Source organism: Ursus americanus, chromosome 3, assembly GCF_024610735.1.
Source record: "Ursus americanus isolate L20-20 chromosome 3, mUrsAme1.1.p, whole genome shotgun sequence".
Classification (NCBI taxonomy): domain Eukaryota; kingdom Metazoa; phylum Chordata; class Mammalia; order Carnivora; family Ursidae; genus Ursus; species Ursus americanus.
Window position 1 is genome coordinate 64042576 of NC_142129.1, and position 25891 is coordinate 64068466.

The 25891-nt window shown below is 38.2% G+C and overlaps 1 protein-coding gene and 1 long non-coding RNA gene across 9 annotated transcripts in view; one reads left to right on the top strand and one right to left on the bottom strand.

The window, feature by feature from the left end:
- The window catches only part of LOC148110408 (uncharacterized), a 157293-nt gene that overhangs the window by 93918 nt on the left and 37484 nt on the right, over positions 1-25891 (top strand). Inside the window, exon 2 of the long non-coding RNA XR_015724004.1 lies at positions 15904-16019. This is a non-coding gene — a long non-coding RNA (uncharacterized LOC148110408). The remainder of the gene's footprint in view (positions 1-15903; positions 16020-25891) is intronic.
- Positions 1-25891, bottom strand: part of UMAD1 (UBAP1-MVB12-associated (UMA) domain containing 1) — a 215959-nt gene that overhangs the window by 456 nt on the left and 189612 nt on the right. For 3 of the 8 annotated variants that reach the window (XR_015724001.1, XM_087861050.1, XM_087861049.1), the window contains one exon: positions 3-5035. The exons of 3 other annotated variants lie outside the window; for them this stretch is intronic. Coding sequence is in view for 2 of the 5 variants with exons in the window: in XM_087861049.1 (XP_087717175.1) it covers positions 4834-5035 (202 nt within the window). In the remaining 3 variants the exon portion in view is untranslated. 2 more of the 8 variants (XR_015724003.1, XR_015724002.1) reach the window with 2 other exon arrangements.

The window sequence follows — 25891 nt, forward strand, 5'->3', positions numbered from 1 at the left end:
TATATTTAAGTCATTTAGACCTTGTGGACTTCGAGGTTTAGTAATGGTAAATGTGGCGTTAATGCAGCAAAATGATTGAGAAATGTGGAATACAGAAATATTCCCAGATTAGAATGCTGTTATTTACTTTACTTGCGAAATACATGCATCTGAATCTCTAGGCTTTGAAATGAATCTTAAACCCTACTCTTACTCAGATGGACCACCCATGGCCCCCTCAAATACAAATTGGCATTTTTGCTATTTCCCTAGCCCAGACAGTGCCTACAAAGGCTGGCCACAAATCTGATGTATGCTTTCAAGCTCTGCAGAATTCCCAGCTTCCCTGTGAAATCTTATATCAACACAGTCCAAAGTGACCTTGCCTGCTTCAGAGAGGAATATGGGGCAAATTGCCTAGGCTACCATTTGGCATTTCCTGTTTATGTCCTTGCTAGTGGCTGTTCCATATGCGTATGTCTTATCCCCAACTAGACTCGAGGGTACTTGAGGGCAAGAAATCGATTTGACATTTCTTTGTATTCTCCAGCTTGCATAACTTACCTTGCATACTTTCTACGTATGCATGGATCCTGCACCTTGTACGCCCTAATACATACTTGAACATTTACCCTGAATGTGAACCATAAGTATTGACTGATTGCCGGACTTTCGCTGGAATTAGCATGTGGTATTACCCAAGGTATTCAAATAAGATGATGTATCTCGTTCAATTTCTTTAAGACTGGTATACCTTGCATATAGTACTTTACCAAAAGATGTGCACCGGGGTGTTCATAGTACTCTATGCAAGCCCCAGACTGGAAACGACCTGAGGATCCATCAACAGGAGAATGGATAAAAAAATTGAAGTGTATTTACAAAAATGAGAACTAATGACCTGCTGCTCCAAGCAGCTGAAACCCACCTCAAAGCAGGTTAGGCAAAACTTGACTCCCCCACCCCCTCAACGCAGTCTCATGCAGAATAAAAGTCTTTACAGAGGCCTAGGGGGCCCTTCCTGATCTGGCCTCAGGGTACCTCTCTGACAGTACCCCCAGCTAGTCTGTCCTGGCTCCCTCCCCTGAAGTCCCACTGCCTCCGGCTGGTGCTCGTGCTCGTGCTCACCCAGCCTGCGTCTGCCTTGGGCCTTTCCTCTCCAGTCCCTGTGCCCAGGGGGTTCTTCTCCCAGACAGAGCCGGCCTCCTTCTGTCTCATCCTTCTCAAGGAGGGATTTTCTGACCACCTTCTTTAAACTGTATCCTTCACCTCTCGCACTCCAGAACTCCGTCTCCCTCTCCTGCTTTCAGGAGATAGCCTCTCCTGAAGCCCTCGTTTCATAGCCCTCAGCAACTTGTTATATGATATATAAGTTATTCTGATATCACCCCTTGGAAGCTTAAGGGAGTTTCACTTCCCATGTTCACTGCTGTATCCCCTCAGTGCCCAGTGCTCAATAACTCTTTGTTGGATGGATGAAAAGATTCTTGCCTGCATGGGGTTCACATTATAATAATTATAAGTGCTGATAAATTCCTTCTAAGTCTAGAGGAGAATGATTTTCTGTGGAAGAAATAGAAATTTTGTAAAACTTGTTATTGAAATGGAAAATGCATACAGAAAAGGGTACATAAGTGTACAGCCTCCTAAACTTTAACCAAGCAAACACCTGTGAGCAACCAGCACCCAGATCAAGAAACAGAAGGGACCTGCCCCGAGAGGCCCACCGGGTGCTCTTTTAGTCAACTCCTTGCCCCTCAGTCGCCATCCTGATTTCTAACAGCACAGATTGGTTTTACCTGCATTTTAAATGAAGTCATAATACAGCATGAACTTTTGTTTCTGGCTTCTTTCACGTAACATTTTATGTATGAGATTCATCCATGTTGTTGCATGGGAGCTTTAAAATTTTTTTTGAAGAACATATTGTTGTAGAGGAGATAAATTCTTACTGATGTCAAAAGCATCTCTTTGATTGCTGTGTTGACTATAGCCAGTGGGGGGTTACTGTGCCCAGGGAAGGAAGCAGGAAGACCAGCTGGGAATGAGAAATGACTGTGGACTATTAGGTGGTGCTACTAAGGGTGAGACAGAATGGTTGGATTGTGGATAGTCGAAGGAGAAAGCCAACAGGATTTGCTGATGGAATGGATGTGGGGTGCAAGAGCGGAGTCAAGGATGAAACCAAAGTTTGTGGCTTGAGCAATAAGGATGGAGCCTCCATTCTCCATTTACAGGGATGGGAAAAGAGTGTCAGAGGGGAGCAGGTGTGGCAAGAGGACAAGGAGCTGTTTTGGACGTTCCAAGTGACTTGGAGATATCCAAGTGGAGCTGTTACTAGGTAGGGGGATCTGATAGGAGTCTGGAGCTGGGGGAGATCTCGAGGAGAAAGTCTGCTTGGTGCTGTGTCTAAAAGGTGATAGGAGGTGGGGCGCCTGGGTCAGTTGGTCATCCAACTCTGTGTGGGTTCAAGTCATGATCTCAGGGTCGTGGGATCGAGTCCCGCGTCAGGCTTCACACTGAGTGGAGAGGCTGCTTCTCTCTCTCCCTGTTCCTCTGCCCCTCACCCTGCTTGCACATGCACTCTCTCTAAAATAAATAAATAAATCTTAAAAAGATGATGGGAGGAAGGCAAGTAAAGACAAATATGAGAACAGACAACATTTCTAGACATGGTACTACAGATGGGAAAAAGATATAGGGGCCAGTAGCTGGAAAGGGATGTGGGGTCAAGAGAGGTTTCTCTTGATTTTTCTTTTGCTGTTGTCAGCTGTTGTCATGCTAATGAGAAGCTCTAGAAAGGAAAACTCCATGGAGATTCTGTAGGAGAGGAACTGCTCTCTTCACAAGGCATCCCCAACACCTAGAACAGAGGCCCTCAAGAAATATTTGTTTAGTAAATGACTTTGAATTAACCAAACACATCCCTAGCAACAGTTATCTTAACTGCATGTGAAAACACCAGAGTACTGTCTTAGGACTGCAACTAGAGCGATGTAACCACACCCTGCCATGAAAAGCTTATTAGAAAGGTCCATGTATGCAGCGGACAGAGCCTGCCTCCTGAAACCCGAGTGAGACTTAAATACTAAGGATCCCTGGGTCAGATGAGAGCACAGGTATCAGTGAGCAATGCTGCCACAATTCCAGCCTCTTTAGAGGATATCACCTATCTGTCGCTGCTTTCTGCAAGATGATCTATGCCCCGAGCCTTTGGTTACCTTGGAGCAGCACATGGAGTGTTTAGGGCACAGATTCTAGAGCCACACGGCTTGGGTGCAAATCCAAGGTCTCCTGCTTATTGTCTGGGGGCAAGTTATTTAACTCTTCCATGTGTCAGTTTCCTTGGCTGTATTATGAGATCAATAATATACCTATTTCACAGGATTGCTATGAGGATTAATGAAATGATATTCATAAGTAAGTAGCATAATGCTGAGCACACCTCAAAGTGAGTGAATAAATTAAAACTTTGGCCATTGCCACTTGGCTTTAGATAAAAAAAGAGAGATGGGTGAATCCTGAACTTTAAGATTTTATTTATTTGAGAGAGAGCGAGAAAGTGTACAAGCAGGGTGGGGGGGGGATAGGAGAAGAGGGAGAGAGAGAATCCCAAGCAGACTCTGTGCTGAGTGCAGAGCCTGATGCAGGGCTCCACGCGGGGCTCGATTTCATGTCCCTGAGATCATGACCTGAGCCAGTATCAAGAGTCGAATGCCTAACTGAGCCACCCAGGCACCCCTCTTTTGTTTCTGACATTCACCGACGGTTCAAATAATCTTACCTTACCCTCCTCTCTTAGATCTTGCCTTCTCTCTCCATCTCACACATAAATGTTCCCTAGAGCTATCCATTCATAGCATCCCGTGCTTCAACTTTCTTCTCTTTCTTGTGTACAGAATGTTCTCCAGTTTCATTAACCAACTCATCTCCTTTCTTAAACAAAAGCATTCTTGAAATCTCACCTTCTCCACTAATGAGAAGGTATATTATCCATACCACTTTACTTTCTGAACACCCAACTTCTAAGGTTTAACTCTCTGGCAGACTGCATCTTGGGTAACAAAGGAATTGAGACATGTTCAAGTTCTCCCGATAAAACTGCTGTATACTTCACCCTCCTGGGCCTCACTTGTCTAGTCTATAAAATGAGTGATGAAGGACAAAGAAAATAATCATGAGGAGAAGAGGAGGATGGCAGCAACAGGCACATACTGGGCACTTCCTTTGTGCCAGTCTCCATCTGAGCTGTTTAAATGTACTCACTCACTGAAGTCCTACCACAGCTTTGTGGGGTGTGTGCCATTATTAGTCCTATGTTAAAAACAAGAGGGCACAGAAGCACACAAAGGTGAAGGAAGTTGTCCCAGGTTACACAGCCAGTCGGTGGTAACACTGAAAATCAAACCTGGTGACCTTTAATGCTCCACATTCAAAGACCCCGCACACCTCAGCTTTGGATAGAGCGGGCAACTGAATGAACAAAGCACTGAAAATTTAGGGGATGGTATTACGAAATATGACAGGTGCCAACACAGCATATCTTGGCTTAATTTAGAAGGAAAAAAGACTCCAATATCTTTTACCATTAGGAAGAAAGGACTGAAAAAATCATTAAGGTGACTGAGGAAAGACAGAAAAGTAACTGTAATTTATGAAATACTTATCCCTGGAAATGAATATATCAGTAGTCTGGATAAAGCACAGGGAAACACCGGGGTCAGTGAAACAAGATTGTCCATAAGTTGATCATTGTTGAAATGGAGAGGTGGAAGGTATAGGGGAATGTGCTACAGTAGGCTTTCTACTTTTGTACATGTTTGAAAACTGTCCAAACTAAAAAGTTTCCAAAAATTAACTTAAAAATAGCATGGACAAAGTGTTCCACCAAATGCCTCCTAGAAGGCTCTGAATTTCAGCTGTGCTGTATGTATTCCTCCAACATCTATCTCTTAACAGTTGGCTCGAGTGCGACACTACAGTCTCCAAGGAGGCTGCGTGCCCTCTTGGCAGCAGGGTGAGTGCCACGATGCAGCTGCTGCTGGCATGCTGAGAGCTGGAAGGGGAGAAATTATAAGGCAAAACAAGAGTAAGTCACAAAGAAAATGTGAGTCAAAATTCAAGGACCCCACACCCGCCTCTCTGATCGCGAAGTCTAGCTTGGCAGCCAGTGGGAGCAGAGGTGGGGGCTGAGGGGCTGAAACAGGTGCATGAGTTCCCCGGCAAAAAGCAGCCCTCTCTCTTACACACACAGTCTTTCAGTTTTTTCATTTGCATAATAAAATGGGTCTTTAAAGAGAAGAATGAGTATGTTAACCACAATGGAGCAAGAAGAAAAGAATCAATTAACCTTATGGTTAATAGCCAAATTTTTAAAAATTACTTCAAATATTACGTTCATAAAGCATATTCGTTATTTTTTGTGATTAATCCTGTTCGCAGAAGGGCTGCTATGACAATGTTCTTGAGTATAAGTTCCTTCTTATAATCTAGCTTTAATACTTCTTTTTCAAATTCATGTTTGTCCTTACATGGTTTAAATAGGAGTATGCCGTGTCAGAATTTTTTTATCTTGGGGAGAAGATAAATTTCCTTCTCTATATCATTACAACAAAAAAAGTTTACAGTTAATTAGCTATTTTTATGTTTGTATAAAAATTATTTCTTGTTCATCAGTTAACCTGTTAAAAAATGGGCTGGCCAAGTTTATCTTGTATTCATCACATGCTATTATCTTTGTTTCAAATAATCAAAAAGGTTTATAGGCACTATTCCTCCCTTTCTTGCAGAGAGGCTGTAAAGATTCATGAGGTTCAATCTGTAAAATCTTAGAGCTTCAGAAAAAAACACAGTCCAAGAATACAAGGCACATAACACTTTTCAGTAAAGGCTTAGAAAAATGAAGTCACTTCCCTGGAGCAACAGAAGGTTAGTGGCATCCTGTGAACCTCACTCCTGGGTATTTGAAAGCAAGGAAATGCAGGTTTAAGAACAGACTACATTTTTCCTGGCACAGACGCCCCCCAAACCACCATGAAATCTATTAAGGGGTGCCAATTTTGCAAACCTGCTAACAATTTGGAGACTTCATCTACTTAGCCATACCCGACCAAAGTATGAATATTTTATTAATACGAACATCATCTATATTTGGCATCTTTTTAAACCTCCTGCTTTTTAAGGCAACCCGTGCCTCAGATAAGCAGAGATAAAACAGTGTCCTATAAAAGCAAAATATTGAAGCATTAAAATTTAGAAACCAACCTTAACCAAAACAGCCACAGAACCTATTAGAAGAATATGAAGCCAGGTATAAAACACACATCTAACACATTCAATTTACATGCAAAGGAGGTAGCTATGTGCTAAAGCGTATTTCTAGGAAGCGAGTTACAGTAAGAAGAGGTAATGTCAAGCTCTGGCTGTCTATGCCTTTAAATTCTAACATCTATAAATAAAAGACATGTTCCTTTGAACAATAGCCTGAACAAGCAACCCTGTCACTTTATCTCCCCAGATAACTATCCATTCTATTCTGGCTTCAGCTGGTATCTGCTTGCATTACATCAGCTTCTTGATGGGGGTGGGTTGGGGGGCAAATCTGAGTCAGAAGCATCAGGGGACAAGAGGTTAGAAGGTGAGAGAAGCAACAGCACAGTTAAGGCAGTACTCAGGCTCCTTATTTATTTATTTTTTCTAAGAGGCTAGTTGCTAATAAATGTCTGGCTAGCTGATAAAAGCCAGGGGACTGGTGTCGTATACCTAGGTAAGGCCTAAGCAATAGTCTCCTTTCACTAGGGAGAAATTACTTGGCAAAGCTAGCGACCGTTTGCTGCTGTTCTGCAAATCCTCCGTCTGCAGAACATAACACCTGCACACACAAGTGCTCACTTGTGGCGCTTGAATCGGTCCCCTTATTTCTGAGATATTCTAGGCACCCCAGACTTGATTTTTTACATCGACGGGTTAGGCCGAAGAAACAAACAAAAGCCCGGAACACCTGACCACCGATACACATAAATTAGGCAGGAGAGAAAGCTGAATTCACTGCATGCCTGTTTCCCATATGGCCTGGCCTCCCAGTCTGAGGACGCCGTGTATTTAAGTAGCAAACTCAGAGGCCAGGTTAGAAAGTAGGTATTTTCTTTGCTCCCTTTCCTTTCTGATTTCTGACATCATTTCAACTTACAACTTGGCTCATGATTTTTTTTTTTCAGTATTTGTTCCCTTTTCTTTTTCCCCCCCTCAGTATTTCCACCTGCCTGTGCTTCCTGCTTCTTCCATCTTTTAAAAAAAAAAAAAAAAAAAAAAAAAAAAATTCTCCTGACTTCCTCTTTTCAGAACTCCAGCTGAACGTATGCAAGTGAAGAGGGGGAAGTAAGCAGGCTGGCACTTGCTTCTGTAATCTGTTCCATGCATTCTTGGAAAAGTGGCTTCACTGAAGCCGGAAAATCTTCTGTACAGCCAACTAGAGTGGGGGAGCAGTGGAAAGAGGAAAGAGAAGCATTTTAGGAAAGGAACCAGCAAGAAATAGTATGTTCAGCATGGGATCCTGTTTAATAATGGTTTGGGAAATAAAAAAGGCTATTCTTGTGATTTTTTAAAAATATTTTTAAAAAAGTTAGTTTATAGAAGTTCGTCATCTCTGACCTTAAGCTATCCAGGAATCTTGTTATTTTCCTGTAGGCCTTCCCCCTCATTCTTGCCAGCACACGTTTCACCCCTGCTCTCCTCTCGCCCTACATCACCACCTGGCTCCTCGCTGCCAGCCGGTGGGCTAGCATCCCACTCTGCAGAGGAAACAGGAATCATCAGGCAAGGATCTCTTCTACTTACCGTGCCCAAAAGAATTCTCTGCATCTGTACCCCTCCACGCTTCCCTCCTGCCACCACAGGCAAGTTGCCCTCTTCCTACCCAAAGCAAATCTCTCCCTGGCACTCCACATCCATCCCGTCTCTACTCTTCAAGGACGTGGCTTCATCCATTAGGACGTGGCTCCCAACTACTGATCTCTTATAAAGTTAATTCACCATTTACAGAAAATTCTGCTGACGTCTTTCACACCCACTGGCGTCTTACCCACTGAACGCCCACACTATCTTTCTCCTTTTTTTCACAACCAGGCCGAGATGATTGTTGACACTCGCTGTCTGTTTCACTCCTCACCCACTGCAATCTGCCTTCTATCTCTGCCCCTGTGCCGACACTGCTTTGTCCAAGGTTACTAACAATCACACTGTGCTAAACTGAGAAGACGTTCTGAATTGCTAACCTTATATGACTCCTTTGTAGCACTTAAGACTGGTGACCCTTTGAGTTTTTATTTTCTGGCTTCTGTGCCACTTCTTAGTGTTGCCTCTGTCTGTCTAGCTGATTTTTCTTTTGTCTATTTCTGAAATGATATTCTCCAGGGTTTCACTTCTGTTCCTTTATTTTTCCTCAACACACTTCCTTGGAGGAGCTTATCCATATCCATGGTTCCTACTGCCCTGTCACTCCACTCCCCGAAAGTAGGTAAATATGGAGATGCGTGCATGTGTGTACCCGCATGCGTGTACACACACACACACACACACACTGCCACACCCATCTTGAACCCACACTTCTACTTAGGGCTCCTGACCCACATGTTCAACTCCTATTATACCTTTTCTTTCCTTTTGGAATATTAAACTCCGTATGTTCTGAACCTGACTCTCAAAGTGCTGCCCAGCTCTAGCCAACGCAATGCTCTTTTTTTGTATATTTTTTATATAATGATTGCCAAACACAGAAGCCTGAATTATCTTTGATTTCTCTCTCCCGGTCACTTCCTCCATCCAGTAAATGCTTGAATCCTACTGATTGAGGTTTTTAATGTCTCCCCAAGTTTCATCATTTCTCATCAATCCCACTATCAGTTCTCTTAATGCAAGCCACTACAGCCTTGTGTCATGAATGCTGCACGAGTGTCCTGCATAGGGCCTTACTCCCCCTATACTACATTTTCCCTCTCGCTGGTCGTATCTAACACATGCTCTTCCTTGCTTAATGCTTCTCAATGCCTTTACACAAAAAAACACACCCCATGTTGTAGCACAGAAGGTATGATCTGGCCTTGCTTACCCCTCTGATTTCTTTTATTACTATTCCCTAACGTCTTCATCCATACCAAGCTATTTACCATTATCCAAACAAACATGCCAAGCTCTCCCTTTAGCTCTGAACTTTGGCTCATTTGATTACTTCTGCCTTAATGAGGACATCTTTCTCTCTTCCCCTTCTCCCTTCATCTTGCCTATTTCAATTTGCCCTTCAGGATGCACTCCAGGATTCTTTCAGAAAGAACTCCCCAAGTAACTCCTCAAACCTGGGCCAAGTGCCTACTGTGTATTCCCATAACAGTATGTGCATACCTCTCTCACCGCACAAATCATACTGGACTAGAATTCTCGGTCACTCTCATAAAACCGTGGGCCGCTCAAAGCCAGGGACAATAGCTTTCATCTCCATTTCCCTGGCAATCGGAGCAATGCCGCTCATAATAGGTGATCACTACATGTTTACTGAATGACTAATTTCAGTTTCCTTATGAACTTTACATTCAGATTTATTCAGAATAAGCCAGGAATTATTATGTCAAGCTGGATTTCCACACCTGTTTTTCTTTTCTAACAAGATTTTACCCACTGCATTATCACCTACATGGTGAACCATGGATGGTATTAAATACAGATAGAACTTAAAACTAGTTAGTTTCCTAAAGAATGAGATGGATTGTTCTTGACTTGCCAAATGAACTTCACAAATGTGTCTCCAAACAGAAGTTCAATAAGGTTCTGTACAATGTAGACGAGACTGTGGCAACTTTTTTTTTTTCTTTAAATCATAGATCCACCTTTCACAGAGAGAGAGGAGAAGCTAACCTCATCAACTCCAAATTCGCCCCAATCAACCGTCTTAGTCTGTTCTGGCTGCTGTAACAAAATATTATAGACTGGGTGGGCTTAAAAACAACAAAATATTTCTCACAGTCCTGAAGGCTGAAAAGTCCAAGATCAAGGTGTTGGCAGATTCCGTGTCTGCTGAGGGCCTGCTCCTGGTTCGTAGACAGCCCTCTTTTCCCTAAAACATCACATGGCAGAGGCGGCCAGGGCTTTCTCTGGGACCTCTTTTCCGAGGGCACAAATCTCATCCATGAGGGCTCCACCCTCATGACCTAATCACCCCTCAAAAGCCCCACCTCCTAATACCCTCACATTGGGGATCAGGCTTCAACATATGAATTTCGGGGGAACACATTCAGTCTATAGCATCAACCTGCCTTACGCAGCTCTCCTCTCCCAGGAACCAGTTTTTCTGGTATAGTCTAAAGGGGCTGCAGTGGAGCCTATGCCTTGGGGCAGCGGTGTGGGGAACAGGACCAGCAACAGGGTGGCAGGACTACGTAAGCACTCTAAGGGGAGGAAAGCCTCAGAGATGAGAGCTAAATAGGAGAGGGGATGGGTAGGTAAATTCCACTTATTTAATTTCTGTTCACCTCTGTTATAGAGAAAACCTCTCTCTTTCTCTTCTGGTTTCCATAAAAAGGGATTTTTCTCTAGGCACCTTGGCTGTCTGCCATACCCCCAAGTCCTCCCCAAGGAAGCAGACTGAGCTACCAGTTGGTGGACGATGGCCAAGGGTCCATGTTTCTAGATGAAGGACACTAAACCGTCCAAGGTCCTGAAGCCTGGAGAAAGTCTCTTTCTTGCTCTCTACTTGGACCGGGGGAGACAAGTTACCAGAGTTAAGAATGTCTGTTGTGCTGACTTAAACTTTCCCCACAGGTCTACATATGGGTTACTGGGAGCGTGCAAGTGCATTTCTGCTACTACATGAAGCTGCCTCCTTCAGCCTAGGCTGTTATTAGTCAAAAGGGAGGCATTTTGTTTTTCTGTCTGCTGGCTCTTTAGTCTTATTTTTCCATTGGTCCAGGATGCAGATGAGGAAAAGGAGTGCCCTTTATTAGGACATTATGACACCACCAATTTCTACTTCCCACACGTCTTCCATTTATATCAAAATGAGAGGCATATTAGCCACACCAAACAAACAAAAACAGAGTCGTGCAGATGTTAAATGATCTCAGAATTAAAACTGTAACAAACAAAATTTATGAAACAATTTACTGGCATGATTTTATCAATTTCCTAATTCAGTTAAATCGGTGGGGTAAGAAAAGTTTTAATCACAAGCTTAGGAAAATGACATTAGTGCTTTATACAGTTTTTGAAGTAGTTTCACATACTTTGTTTCATTTGAGCCTCACAACCTGTTAAATTTGATAGGGAAGCTACTGTTTCAGTTCTCATCTTCTGAGGCTCAAAGTTTAATGACTATCTACGGTCACATCACTACTAATTGGCAGACATGCGTAGTCTGGGTCTCCTGATTTACAATCCAATGCTCCCCCTTCAATGTAAAGACCATCGTCAAGGGAAATAATTTAACTTGTCTGGGTTTGGTTTGTTTGTTTTATGGACTTAGCAATTTCTCTATGGACAAGTGTCATCTGGAGTAGAGAATGAAGGTCCAAAAGTATAGATTGTGCCACTACAGAAATAGAGTTCAAAGGATCGGTGCAACTAAGCATCTTGTTACTTGGTTAATATGGTAAGCTGGATATAATATGTAATAACTTAAAAACGATAGCATCTGATCACAGCCACGGCTACACAATGGCTTAGCCTTCTGTACATGAATTCTTTAAGCTTATTATTATGTATACCACAGGTCTGATGAATTTGATATCCCTTATTAGTCGCACTGGATTCTACTTCCCATTTATATAGCTTTATTTATTTTAAATATCTATTCAACTCCTTTAGAACGCAATGCAACAAGGTCATGTTTTTTCCAGATAATTTCAAAAGAAAAACAATGAAAAATGATCTTGTACATCTCAGCACACTAAATATTAATTTCACTCCAATGAAGGATTTTCATTTTGTAAAACAGTAAAGCACTTCAACTGCCTGCATAGACAATAAGGAAATGGAATACTTTCTATTTTTAAAGATTGTAAGAAAACAAATATTTTATTATACTTTTTATATAATTAGATAAATAGACATAACATATATGATATTGATTGAATAGAAATAAAGAGCATACTATAGTAGTGGGATATAAAAAAGTAAGTCTAAAGATATTAAGTAATAGCTGCTTGCTGGGGTTTTTTGGGCATGTGATTTGATGGAATGAACATTTAACAAATTCATAACCTAAGTATAACATGTATTTTTAAGAACAAACATTTAGATGTTATTATAAACAGTAAAAATGCAATTATGTCATGTTAAGGTTGTTTGAAGACAGAAAGCTAATCTGTTCTGCTGCTCTTAATTTGCACTGAAAAGTTTGTATTTTGTCAGTTTATATTATGTGAAGACATAAATATATACTTTATAGTATGTACATAGAATTGCCATGTCCATAGCCAGAATTCAAAAACAATTATCAATAGGACCTCATGTTCACCTTGCATATATACATCTTTCTAATCTCAGGAAACAAACAAAAAAATCTTTAAGATGGGAAAATATTGGATAGGAAAAACCTTATCTTCTCTGTAATCTGAATTTGATGTGTGGATAGGCCACACACTAGGAAATACTATAGTAGTGAATACACAACTACACATTTTCATATAGAGATGAAAGTGAAGGGAAATGCATCATACCAAATGGAGTACAGAAACTATGAAGGTAGGCTAATTAAATTCCACTCTGAGGGCATACGAGTGGTAGCATTACGCACACTTGCTGCACCTAACCCAGCACTCTGCTAGAAAAACAATGTTTGGCAAACTAAAATGGTGAGTAGAGAGCTGTGTCACTTGACCTTGGCTCTCATTTGCAAAAAAAGGTTGTATTTCAAAATAGAAGATGGGGATGGAAAAGTAAATACAGCTGTGTTTTCTCCACCCCAGTGTGAGAATAAAAGGGGCTACTCGGAATGGCAAGAGGCATGGTCCCTTCATGGTGTATACCAAAGGACAGTGCTATTATTTTATTTTATGGCTAGCTCAGGATAATATTTTTTTATTGTGGTAAAATATATTCAGTGTAAAATTTACTGTCTTAACCATTTTCAAGTGTATAATTCGGTGGCATGAAGTACATTCACCGTGGTGTTTAGATACTACCACTGTCTGTCTCTAGAACTCTTCCATCATCCCAAGCAGAGACTCTGTGCCAATTAAACAATTCTCCGTTCCTCCCTTCCCCCAGTCCTTGGTAACCTCTATCTATTATACTTTCTATCAGTTTGCCTATCTAGGTCCCGCCTATAAATGGAATCGGCAATGTTATCCTGTAGTGACTGGCTTCTTTCACTTAGCATAATGTTTTTGGAGACCATGTATGCTGTATCATGTATCAGAATTTCATTCCTTTCTGCAGCTAAATAATATTCTATTGTATGTATGCATATAGCATATTTTGTTTATCCATTCAGCTGTTAATAGACATTTGGGTTGTTTCTACCTTTTGGCTATTGTAGGACAGTATTTTTAAACTAGTGTACAATCAACAAGGTAGGAAATCAGGAAATAATTCTAAAAGGACTGTCAGGATTCAATGAATATAGGAATACAGAGTATTTACGTACATGGAGAAAAGTTAGCAAGAGCCTGAAGTGAGGGAAACAAAATATGTTTCCTGCTTATTTTGAATTATGATTTTTAAAGGTATAATAAATTTGTATGTACCTTTTTATAACACACCCTTTGCTTAGCTTTAAAAATCATAATTAAAGTAAGCCTTGCCAACTTAATATTTTATGGATTAAAATTTGAGTGTAATTGATGGTATTTCAATCCTGTTTGAAGCAGCACCATAATCTCTAAGACCTTCCACCCACTCTGGAACTCTATACTGTAATTCTTTTGTGTGTTATTTTAAGGGTATGAGATGTTATTACCTGCTTTTGGGAAAGTATACCCAACAAAATACAGAGTGAATAATGCTAAGAATCGATTAAAAAAATGAGAAGCCACAATCATGCCCAAATTTACAGGAAAATTTCAAATTCACGTATCTTAATTTTTAATTTAAAATTTTAAATGCCTCAACAAAGTAACGAAAATACACACTTGTGCTTGAAAAGTGCTTTTAGGTGAACGGAAGAATAATTGCTTAGTATAGAATCAATTCTTAGGGACATCCTTTTTCATAATTCCTAAGTTTATAGGGAAAAAGAAGTTAATTATCAGAAAATATACTGTTACTTGTACTTCAAGTTGAAAATTAAGCTGCAAGGCTTAGAAAGAGCACCAGATCCAAGTCACAATGACTACTGTCTCCATCTATACCATGTGACCTTACACAAATCATTGAAGCTTGCTGTGTTTCAATTAACTCATCTGAGAATATGAAACAGTGATCCAGCTGTAAAGTACCATAATTCCAAATAGACTTAGACTCCAAATCTTCTGCACTAGTAAAAATTCTTAATGAAATAGCACTTAAATTAATATAAATAATAACTATAGAAACAAAGTATCAATTGATAGTTATTTATCTTGAGAAGAAACTTAGAACGATACTCCAAAGATTACGAAAAGGACTCCTACAATGGAAGAATACCTAACACTGCTCTTCATTATGATAAAAAACGAACACTTTGGAGTAAAAAAGAAAAAAAAATATATGTAGGTGCCAATCTTCTATCAAGTTATGGCCTAAAAAACTACTGTTACAATTATTAAGAACTCAGAATGTATTTTCTCAGGCCAATGAGTCCACAATAGAGATGAAATCCTATATATTTGCAATAAATACATGTAGGGAAATTATTAATATTAAAATCAGAATAACAACAAGCCAGGTTAAACATTTTAAAATTGTCTTGACTGTCAGTGCTTAAAAAAAGCAAATATAGTTGTAGGAGCTGAACTTTGGTAGAGAATCTGGAAGGTACTTTGGAGTACTTTCAAGATTGCTGGCCTAGGTGCATTTTCAGGTATTTTCATTAGAAATATCTTTAGGAAGTCTGGAGAGATGTATTCAAGATTTTTTGCTTCAATCCCATAAATAGCAAGGTGACAAAGTAGATAAGTGGTAAAATCTGGTAAAAAGAAAGAAATTAAGAAAGATGCATGTGTAGGACAAAAAAATAATTCACTGGAGGTGGGAATGACTGGTTATCAGAAGTCAAAGTGTAAACATAATTAACCTCCTGACAGAAATGGAAGATGGGATAGGAGAAGGAAGAGGCTCACCTAGGTGCCTTTTGGCCAACCAGTGACTTCACCATAGGTCAGTGTGGTGTTCATGATGGCTGAACTAGGGAAGAGAAAGGCCTCATGGAAGGAAGCAGCAGCAGCAGTTAACTCTCTGGCACCCAGCCATTTACATGATGGTCCTTGGTAATCTGAGCACTAGTTTTCAAAGGTCTGGTATTTCCAGGTAGTTGATTTTCAGAACTTAGTGCAGATCTTCTTTTAGTCTTCTAGAAATAATTGCTATGGCATCAACTGCCAGAATGGCTTAAAAAAACAATGCTTATAATTTCCAAAAGTGTTCTTAAATGTATGGAAGCTATACTCAAGAGTCCAACAGAGCTTCTGTTTTTTCTCCCATGCCTACTTTGTAGGTGAGTTGATAATGGAAATTCATTAAAGAAACTAATTTATGGTCTACCCGTGAGAGTGGAAGTTAGGATTTAGATGATGAGCTTTGATATATACTAATAAGTAAATTATATTAGTATTACTAATTCTAATTCTATCAGCTTTATTTTAAGTCAGTCTTAAGGTTGTAACAGTGTACCTACGTCTATTGCCGCAGACATCGGTTAATAGGTAAATGGGCACTGACTTGCCAGTCACTGCTCTAAGTTCTTTACCTGTGTTCTCCTATTTAATTTTTTATTTATGATGTACATACCACTTTTAACAGGTGGGGAATACTGAAACCCAAAGAATTGAGTCTAACTCTGGGATTGTACTCTGATTCACTATTCTATGCTGCCCTGCAAACCTGACACCGTCTAAGGAAACTTCGCTTCATACCTTGTAAGTGCACTGTTTCTAAAGATTTTTTCAAATTGTTTCAAAAGTATTTTCTCCTTCAGAAAGGGTTATGGAATATTTTTCCAATAATCCTACTTTCTTTTTCTCTCTAAACAAAGAAAAGCACATGTAAGGTGGAAGATAACTTTTTTTTTTTTTAAGATTTATTTATTTGACAGAGATAGAGACAGCCAGTGAGAGAGGGAACACAAGCAGGGGGAGTGGGAGAGGAAGAAGCAGGCTCATAGCGGAAGAGCCTGATGTGGGGCTCGATCCCATAACGCCGGGATCACGCCCTGAGCTGAAGGCAGACACTTAACCGCTGTGCCACCCAGGCGCCCCGTTAATTTTTTTTAAACAAAAACCAAAGACAACGGAAAACATTGCATGTTGTCATTTTTATATCCAGCTAATTCTATGTGGATTGTAGACACCCTGAAATTACAGACTATTTAGACATTTTTAATCCCTAAAAAGCAGTGTTGTGATGCCTGAATAATATATTTCTAAAGTAACCTTTTTACCTTAACCAAATATATTCTAGTTAAATTTAAAAAAGTAAAGTGACCACATAGTGATGACACTTCCTGAGACAAGCCCTCTGTGGCCCACTGTCCAGCGACAAGAATGGACGGGATGCAACTGCCCACATTCCCTAGCCTAATGGCACTTGGTGGCCAATGGCAGGAAGGTACCAGGTGCTGGGACCTAGGCTACAGTCTGTTCTCAGGAAATAGAGAAGATACTTTGCCTTTAAAAGGCTCAAATACATGATCTGGATCGACTTAACATGATTCTTGAACCAGCTATGTTAAGAGATTATATCACAGGCAAGAAAAGAGAATGAGAACATTTCCGGGACTCAATATAGTTGCAAATTTCTGGGTGGACCTGTAAATGTCGAAAAAAAGGGGAAGTACATCATCACTATTTATGCCCAGAGTAGCACAAATGAAAGTAGTGCTCTCATGCTCAAAGCATACAGTTAATTTTTAAAAGGCCTTGTGTGTTTTTTACTTCCTATTTGTTTAATTGCTTTGAACTAAAACCTAAACAAAAATTGATTAAAGTGATGCAGTTCAAAATAAAAATTTCACGCTGATTGCTTGAAAAGCTATATAGAAAAATCTGGATCACCAACTACAAAAAGTAAAGCAAATCACAAGTTTCAAAATAATTTTAAAATTCTGAGCAGGTAATCACAGAGGAAAACAAAAATACTTTCACTTGCATAAAAATTTACTCAATTTATGCTTTTCCTTCAGTTTCCTTTCTCATAGATCAAAAAATTAATTTGTTTTTGAAAAGAGACCTATACATGTAAATATATGTAAAATATTATGCTTTTTTGGTAGCATGAGCTTTGTACTGTCCACTAATATGGTTTACCTGAGTTTAGGGAAAATTGATTAATGTAATTTACCACATCAATTGAATAACAAAACTATATGATCATCTAAATAGGCTCAGAAAAAAATTTTTTAAAAAATCGAGTACACTTCCATGATAAAAACACTCACACAACTAGGAACTGAAGCGAACTTTCTCAACCTGATTAAAAGACATCTTCAAACAAACGTCATTTTTCACAATGAAAGACTAGATGCTTTCCCCCTAAGATTAGGAACAAGACAGGGATGTCCACTTTTGCCTGATGAACATATTATTCTGTTCTGTTGAACACATTATTAGATGTTCTAGCCAGAGCAATTAGGCAGTTAATCACTAACAGATTTTAAAAATAAATAATAGGCAGTTTTATTTCCTTTCTAATCTGGATGTTATCTCTATATGTAAATGACATGAACTTGCATATAGAAAAATCTAAGAAATCCACTAAAATACTATTAGAACTAGTAAGTTCAAGGTTGGAGGATACAAGATCAATATACAGTTGTATTTCAATACATGTGCAATAAATAATCCAAAAATGAGATTAAGAAAACAATTCATTTACAGTAGCATCAAACAATAAAATATTTAGAAATAAATTTAAAACTTATACTCTGAAAACTACAAAACATGGCTGAAATTTTTTAAAACTCTAAATGGAAAAACATCCTATGTTCATGAGTCAGAATATGATATTATTAAGATGGCAGTAGTCTTCAAATTCATATATAGAATCAATGCAATTCCTATCAGAGTCCCAGCTGATTTCTTTATAGAAATTGACAAGCTGGCCCTAAAATTCATATGGAATTCCCAAATACCCAGAACTGCCAAAATAATCTTTAAATAACATTACAGAACAACACTGGAGGGCTCACATTTTCTGATTTCAAAACTTACTACAAAGCAACAGTAATTAACATAGTGTGGTAATGGCATAAGGACAGATACATATCACTGGAATAGAATTACAAGTCCAGAAATAAACGTACGTGTCTATGATGAACTACTTTTATAGATGCCTAAGTTTTATTTTTTATTCAAGTATAATTGACACACAATGTTATATTAGTTTCAGCTGTACAACATAGTGATTCAACAATTCTCAACATTATTGCATGCTTACGACAATAAGTGTAGTCACCATCTGTCACATTATTATTATTACAATATTACACAGTATTATTGCCGTATTCCCTATGTTGTACTTTTCATCTCTATGACTTATTTTATAACTGGAAATTTTCACCTCTTAATCTCTATTCGCCCACCCCCCCCACTCACCTCCCTTCTGGCAACCACCAGTGTGTTTCTTGTACATAAGAGTCTGTCTGTTTTTGAGCAAAGGGAAAGGGAGGGAGAGAGGGAGAAAGAGAAACCAAGAGACTCTAACTACAGAAAACAAACTGATGGTTACCAGAGGAGGCAGGTGGGTTGGGAGTATGAGTGAAACAGGTTGATGGGGATTAAGGAGGGCACTTGTCGTGATGAGCACAGGGTGATGTATGGAATTGTTGAATCACTATATCGAACACCTGTAACTAATATAACACTGTATGTTAACTAACTGGAATTAAAGTAAAAACTAAAACAACAAAAGAATTCTTAGCAATGTGATAAAGACATTTTAAATGTGAAAATCAGTTCAAGACAAAAAAAAGAGTATTTTTGTTTTGTTTAGATTCCACATATGAGGGAAATCATATGGTATTTGTTTTTCTGATTAATTTCACTTAGCATAATACCCTCTAGGTTCATCCACGTTGTTGCAAATGGCAAGATTTCATTCTTTCTCTCTCTCTCTCACACACACACACACGCCCAACATCTTTATCCATTCTATTGACGCACACTTAGGTTGTTTCCATATCTTGGCTATTGTAAATAATGCTGCAATAAACATAGGGGTGCATGTATCTTTTCAAATTAGCCTTTTCACTTTATTTGGGTAAAATACCCAATAGTGCAATTACTGGATCATATGATAACTCTATTATTAATTTTTTGAGGAAACTCCATACTGTTTTCCATAATGGCTGCACTAATTTACATTCCCACCAACAGTGCACAAGAGTTTCTTTTTCTCCACATCCTCACCAACACCTGTTATTTCTGGTCTTTTTGATTCTAGCCATTCTGACAGGGGTCAGGTGATAGCTTATTGTGGTTTTGATTTGCATTTCCCTGATGATTAGTGATTACATCTTTTCATGTGTTTGTGAGCTATCTGTATGTCTTCAGTAGAAAAACATCTATTCAGGTCCTTTTTTTTTTTTTTTTTGGAGAGAGAGAGCGAGCAAGCAAGCACGAGAGCACATATGGGCTGGGGGGGGGAGGGGCAGAGGGAGAGAGAGAATCTTAAGTAGGTTCCCCCATGGAGCCACCACAGAGCTTGACCTCAGGACCATGAGAACAGGACCCTGAGATCATGACCTGAGCCTAAATCAAGAGTCCAATGCTTAACTGACTGAGCTACTCAGGCACCCTTCCTCTGCCCACTTTTTAATCAAGTGCTTGTTTTTTGGTGGTGTTATGAAGTTCTTTATATATTTTGGTTTTAGACCTTTGTCAGATTATATCATTTGCAAATATCTTCTCCCATTCACTAGGTTGCCTTTTTGTTTTGTTGATGGTTTCCTTTGCTGTGTAAAAGCTTTTCATTTTGGTGTAGTTCCAATAGTTTATTTTTGCTTTTGTTTCCACTGCCTGAGGAGACCTATCCATAAATATGTTGAGGCAGATATCCAAGAGATTACCACCTATGTTTTCCTTTAGGAGTTTTACGGTTTCAGGTCTCACATTTAAGTCTTTAATCCATTTTGAGTTTATTTTTTTATTATGTTCAGTTAGTTTTTGAAGCAGTGTTCAACGATTCATTAGTTGCACGTAACGCCCATTGCACATCACAACATTTATGTATGGTGTAAGAACGTGGTGCGGTTTCATTCCTTTGCATATAATTGTCTAGTTTTCCCAGACCATTTATTGAAGGGACTGTATTTTCCCCATTGTATATTCTTGCCTCCTTTGTTATAGATCAGTTGACCACATATGCACTGGTTTATTTCTGGGCTCTATTCTGGTCCATTGATCTATGTGTATGTTGTTGTGTCAGTACCATACTGTTTTGATTACTATAGCTTTGTAGTAAATCTTGAAATCTGGAATTATACCTCCAACTTTATTCTTCTTTCTCAAGACTGCTTTGGCTATTTGGGGTCTTTTGCGGTTCCATACAAATTTTAGGATTATTTGTTCTAGATCTGTGAAAAATGCTACTGGTATTTTATTTATTTATTTATTTATGTTTTTTTTATAATTTTTTATTATGTTATGTCACCATCCAGTACATCCTTAGTTTTTGCTGCAGTGTTCCATGATTCATTGTCTATAACACCCAGTGCTCCATGCAATACGTGCCCTCCTTAATACCCATCACCAGCCTATCCCAATCCCTCACCCCCCTCCCCTCTGAAGCCCTCAGTTTGTTTCCCAGAGTCCATAGTCTCTCGTGGTTCATTCCCCCTTCTGTTTACCCCCACCTTCGTTCTTCCCTTCCTTCTCCTACCGATCTCCCTGCTATTTCTTATGTTCCATAAATGAGTGAAACCATATAATTGTCTTTCTCTGCTTGACTTATTTTGCATAATCTCCTCCAGTCCCGTCCATGTTGCTGCAAATGTTGGGTAATCGTTCTTTCTGATGGCTAATAGTCCATTGTATATATGGACCACATTTTCTTAATCCATTTGTCTGTTGAAGGGCATCTCGGCTCCTTCCACAATTTAGCTATTGTGGACAATGCTGCTATGAACATTGGGGTGCATATGGCCCTTCTCTTCACTTTGTCTGTATCTTTGGGGTAAATACCCAGTAGTGCAATTGCTGGATCAGAGGGTAGCTCTATTTTTAACTTTTTAAGGGATCTCCACACTGTTTTTCAAAGTGGCTGTACCAACCGCTACTGGTATTTTAATAGGGATTGCACTGAATCTATAGATCGCTTTGGATGGTATGGGCATTTTAACAATAATAATTCTTCCAATCCGTGACAACCTTCCATTTGTGTGTATCATTTTCAATTTCTTTCATCAATGTCTTACAGTTTTCAGAGTACAGATCTTTCACTTCTTCGGCTAAATTTATTCCTAGGTATTTTATTCCTTTTGGTGCAATTGTACATAGGATTGTTTTCCTAATTTCTCTTTCTGCTACTTCATTATTAGTGTATAGAAATGTAACTGATTTTTGTATATTTTGTATCCTGCAACTTTACTGAATTCACTTATCAGTTCTAATAGTGTTTTGGTGGAGTCTTTAGGGTTTTCTATATATGGTATCATGTCATCTGCAAATAGTGAATATTTCACTTCTTCCTTACCAATTCAGATGCCTTTTTTCCCTTTTCTTGGCTGACTGCTGTAGCTAGGACTTCCAGTACTATGTTGAATAAAAGTGGCAAAAGTGGACATTCTTGCTTTGTTCCTGATCTTAGAGGAAAAGCTCCCAGTTTTCACCACTGAGTATGATGTTAGCTCTGGGTCTGTCATAAATAACCTTTCTTATGTTGAGGTATATTTACTATAAACTCATTTTGTTGAGAGTTTTTAATCATCAGTGGATGTTGTATTTTATCAAATGCTTTTTCTGCATCTATTGAAATGATCATATAGTTTTTACTTTCCCCTTGGTAATATGGTGTATCATTATGATTGATTTGCACATATTGAACCACCCTTGCATCCCTGGAATAAATTCCACTTGACTGTGGTGAATGATCTTTTTGACATATTGTCGAATTTCATTTGCTAATATTTTATTGAGGATTTTCACTTTTATGTTCATCAAAGATACTGGCCTGTAATTTTCTTTGTTTTATAGTGTCTTTGGTTTGGTATCAGTTCTAATAGTGTTTTGGTGGAGTCTTTAGGGTTTTCTATATATGGTATCATGTATACCTCACAGAAATGAATTTGGAAGCTTTCCTTCCTCTTCTATTTTTTGTAATAGTTTGAGAAGAACAGGTATTAACTCTTCTTTAGATATTTGGTAGAATTCCCCTGTGAAGCTATCTGGTCTTGGATTTTTGTTGGGAGTTTTTGATTACTGATTCAATGTCATTACTAGTAATCTGTCTGTTCAGATTTTCTATTTCTTCCTGATTCGGTTTTGGAAGATTGTGTGTTCCTCGGAATTTCTCCATTTCTTCTAGGTTGTCCAATTTGTTGGCATGTAATTTTTTCATAACATTCACTCATAATCATTTGTATTTCTGTGATATCAGTTGTTACTTTTCCTCCTTCATTTCTGATTTTATTTGAGTCCTTTTTTCTTGATGAGACTGGCTAAAGGTTTATCAATTTTGTGGATCTATTTAAAGAACCATCTCTTGGTTTGACTGATCTTTTCTATTGTTTAAGTCTCTATTTCATTCATTTCTAGGCTAATCTTTATTTTTTCCTTTCTTCTACTAGCTTTGGGCTTTGTTTGTTCTTCTTTTTCTAGTTCCGTCAGTTGTAAGGTTAGATTATTCACTTGAGATTTTTCTTATTTCTTGAGATAGACCTGTGTTGCAATAAACTTCCCTCTTAACCCTGCTTTTGCTTCATCCCAAAGATTCTGGATCTTTGTACTTTCATTTTCATTTGTCTGCATGTGTTTTTTGATTTTCTCTTTGATCTTTTCATCGATCCACTGGTTGTTTAGTACTATGTTGTTTATACCTGCATGTGTTTGTATTTTTTTCCAGTTTTCTTATAATTGATTTCTAGTTTCAACCATTGTGGGTGGAAGAGATGCTTGATAATATTTCAGTCTTTTTAAATTTATTGAGACTTGTTTTGTGGGCTGACATGTGATCTATCCTAAATAATGTAACATGGGCACTTGAAAAGAACATGTATTCTGCTGTGTTTGGAGGGAATGTTCTGTATACATGTTAGGTCCATCTGATTTAAGGTGTCATTCAAAGCCACTGTTCCCTTATATTCTCTCTGAATGATGTATTCATTGATGTAAACGGGGTGTTAGAGTCCCCTACTATTATTGTATTAATATCAATTTCTCCCAACCATGTCTCTACCCCTCCTACCCTTGTTGATGCAGTCTTTTCTCTATGACTAGCTGTGCAAAGTCTTTTCCACCAATCTTCAGGTCATTTTCAGAGTTAGTTGTACAGGTGTAGCTGTTGTTTCAGTGTGTCTATGGGATGAAGTGAGCTCAGGATCCTCCTATTGCACCATCTTCCTACTTTTTTATGGTCAACTGATTTTTGACAAAGTGCCAAGACCATTCAATGGAGGAAAGAACAGTTTTTTTAACAAATAGTGCTAGGACAACTGGACAGTAATGTACAGAAGGAAATTGGACCGTTATACGACACTATATACAAAGTGAATTTAAAATGGATCAAAGTCTGAAATGAGCTAAACTATTTAACTCTTATAAGAAAATACAGAGATACATCTTCATGGCCTCAAATTTGGCAATAGTTTCTTAGATATGACACCAAAGCACAAGTAATAAGAGGAAAAAAAGTAGATAGATTAGACCTCATCAGAATTACAAACTTCTACGCTTCAATAGATACTATGCCAAACATGAAAACACCACCAGCAAAATAGGAGAAGATATTTGCAAATCAAATATCTAATAAGGGACTTGCATCTAGAATATATTAAAAAAAAACTTTTAAAACTCAACAATAAAAGGACAACCCATTTGAAGAATAGGCAAAAGATGTGAATAGACATTTCTCCAAAGTAGACATATGAATGGTCAGTAGGCATATGAAAAGGTGCTTGACATCATTAGTCATGAAGAAAATGCAAATCAAAACCACAAGATATCCACAGTGAGATTCTCTGTACCCCTGAGGATGGGTATAATAAAAAAAATCAGATAATAACAACTGCTGGCTTGGATGTGGAGAAACTGGATTCATTACCTACTGCTAGTGGGAATGTAAGATGGTGCACCACTAAGATGGTGCAGAAAATGGCCAGTTTCTCAAACAGTTCAACAGAGACTTATTAATTATAAAGACCCAGCAATACCTAACTCACTCATAGGTATATACTAAGAAAAATTAAAAACAGGTATTCAAAAAAATAATTGTACATGAATGTTTATAGCAGCATTATTCACAATAGCCAAAAGGTAGAAACAACCCAAATGTCCATCACCTGATGAACAGATGAACAAAATGTTGTATATTCACATAATGGACTAATATCCAACAATTAATGGAGTAAAAAGGAATGAAGTATTGATATGTGCCTCAAAACAGATGAACCTTGAAAATATTATGCTGAGTGAAATAAACCACAAAAGAACACATATTATTCTACTTATATAAAATATTCAGAGTAGGCAAATCTGTTGAGACAAAAAGTGGAAGAGTGGTGAAAAGTTCAACGTTACTTCCAACAGATTGAGAAAATAAAAAACACTATGACTGATGCATATTCCTTTTACTTGAATATGTAGCTTCAATCCTTAATCAGACTCAAATATTTTCATTCTTTTGCCCACATATTTTTAAATATCATAAATCGATGTTCACTTTAAATTTCATGTAACCTGTCTATATGAATTAGATGATTTAGATGATTAGATTCATTTAGATGTATTTGACAGGAATATTACACAGATTCTACTCGATATAATGCACTTAAAAAACACTAATACACCTTTGTAAGCCCCCAACCAGCCCTATCTTCTCTTCATTTTACTGTTAGCTTCATTCTAGTAATAGTCCTCTTCAGATGCATGAAGTAATTAAAGAAAACAAGCTGTTCCACCTCATCAAGAGATGCCTTTCTTAAAAAAAAAAAAATCAACTTTTAAATTCTATTTATAAAAATTTATAATATATATGGTTTTGATTATATATTAATAAAATAATTCAGAAGATATATTGTAACACTTAGCCTTAGGGTCACGGTAAATATATTTTTAAAAATAATTTATACCAATATTTTTCGTTGCCAGGAAATAAGGTAGAGGGATCAATACAAGACTTTCAAGATAAAGGATAAAATTCTTTGGGGGAAGTGGATGGAAATCTGAGTTCAGGTAGAAAAAGGAATGATGTGAAATTTCTGATTGTTAAAGAGCTTGTTCATGTATTTTTTAAATGGGTGATGTCATGTACCAAATTGCTACGGGATCTCAATTTCACTGGATATATTTGAAAGAGTGATGTAATTGTTTTATGTTTAAATGTCAATATTTGCAGTATGTGGGAAATTCCATCCTTTGCAACAATTAAAGTCAAGAAAGAAAGTTTTTATGACGTCTTAAAAATGTGTAAGGGGGTACATTGTTTTTAAAACTTAAGAATAACTGTTCTAGAGTATATGTACAAAATTGTTTTCGTATTTATTAGATATGCCAAAATGCTCTCCAGTTGTTTAGACTTACACAGGGTGTGAGGACTTACTGCCCAGCACCACCAAAACTTGGTGTTTGTCAGGGTTTTT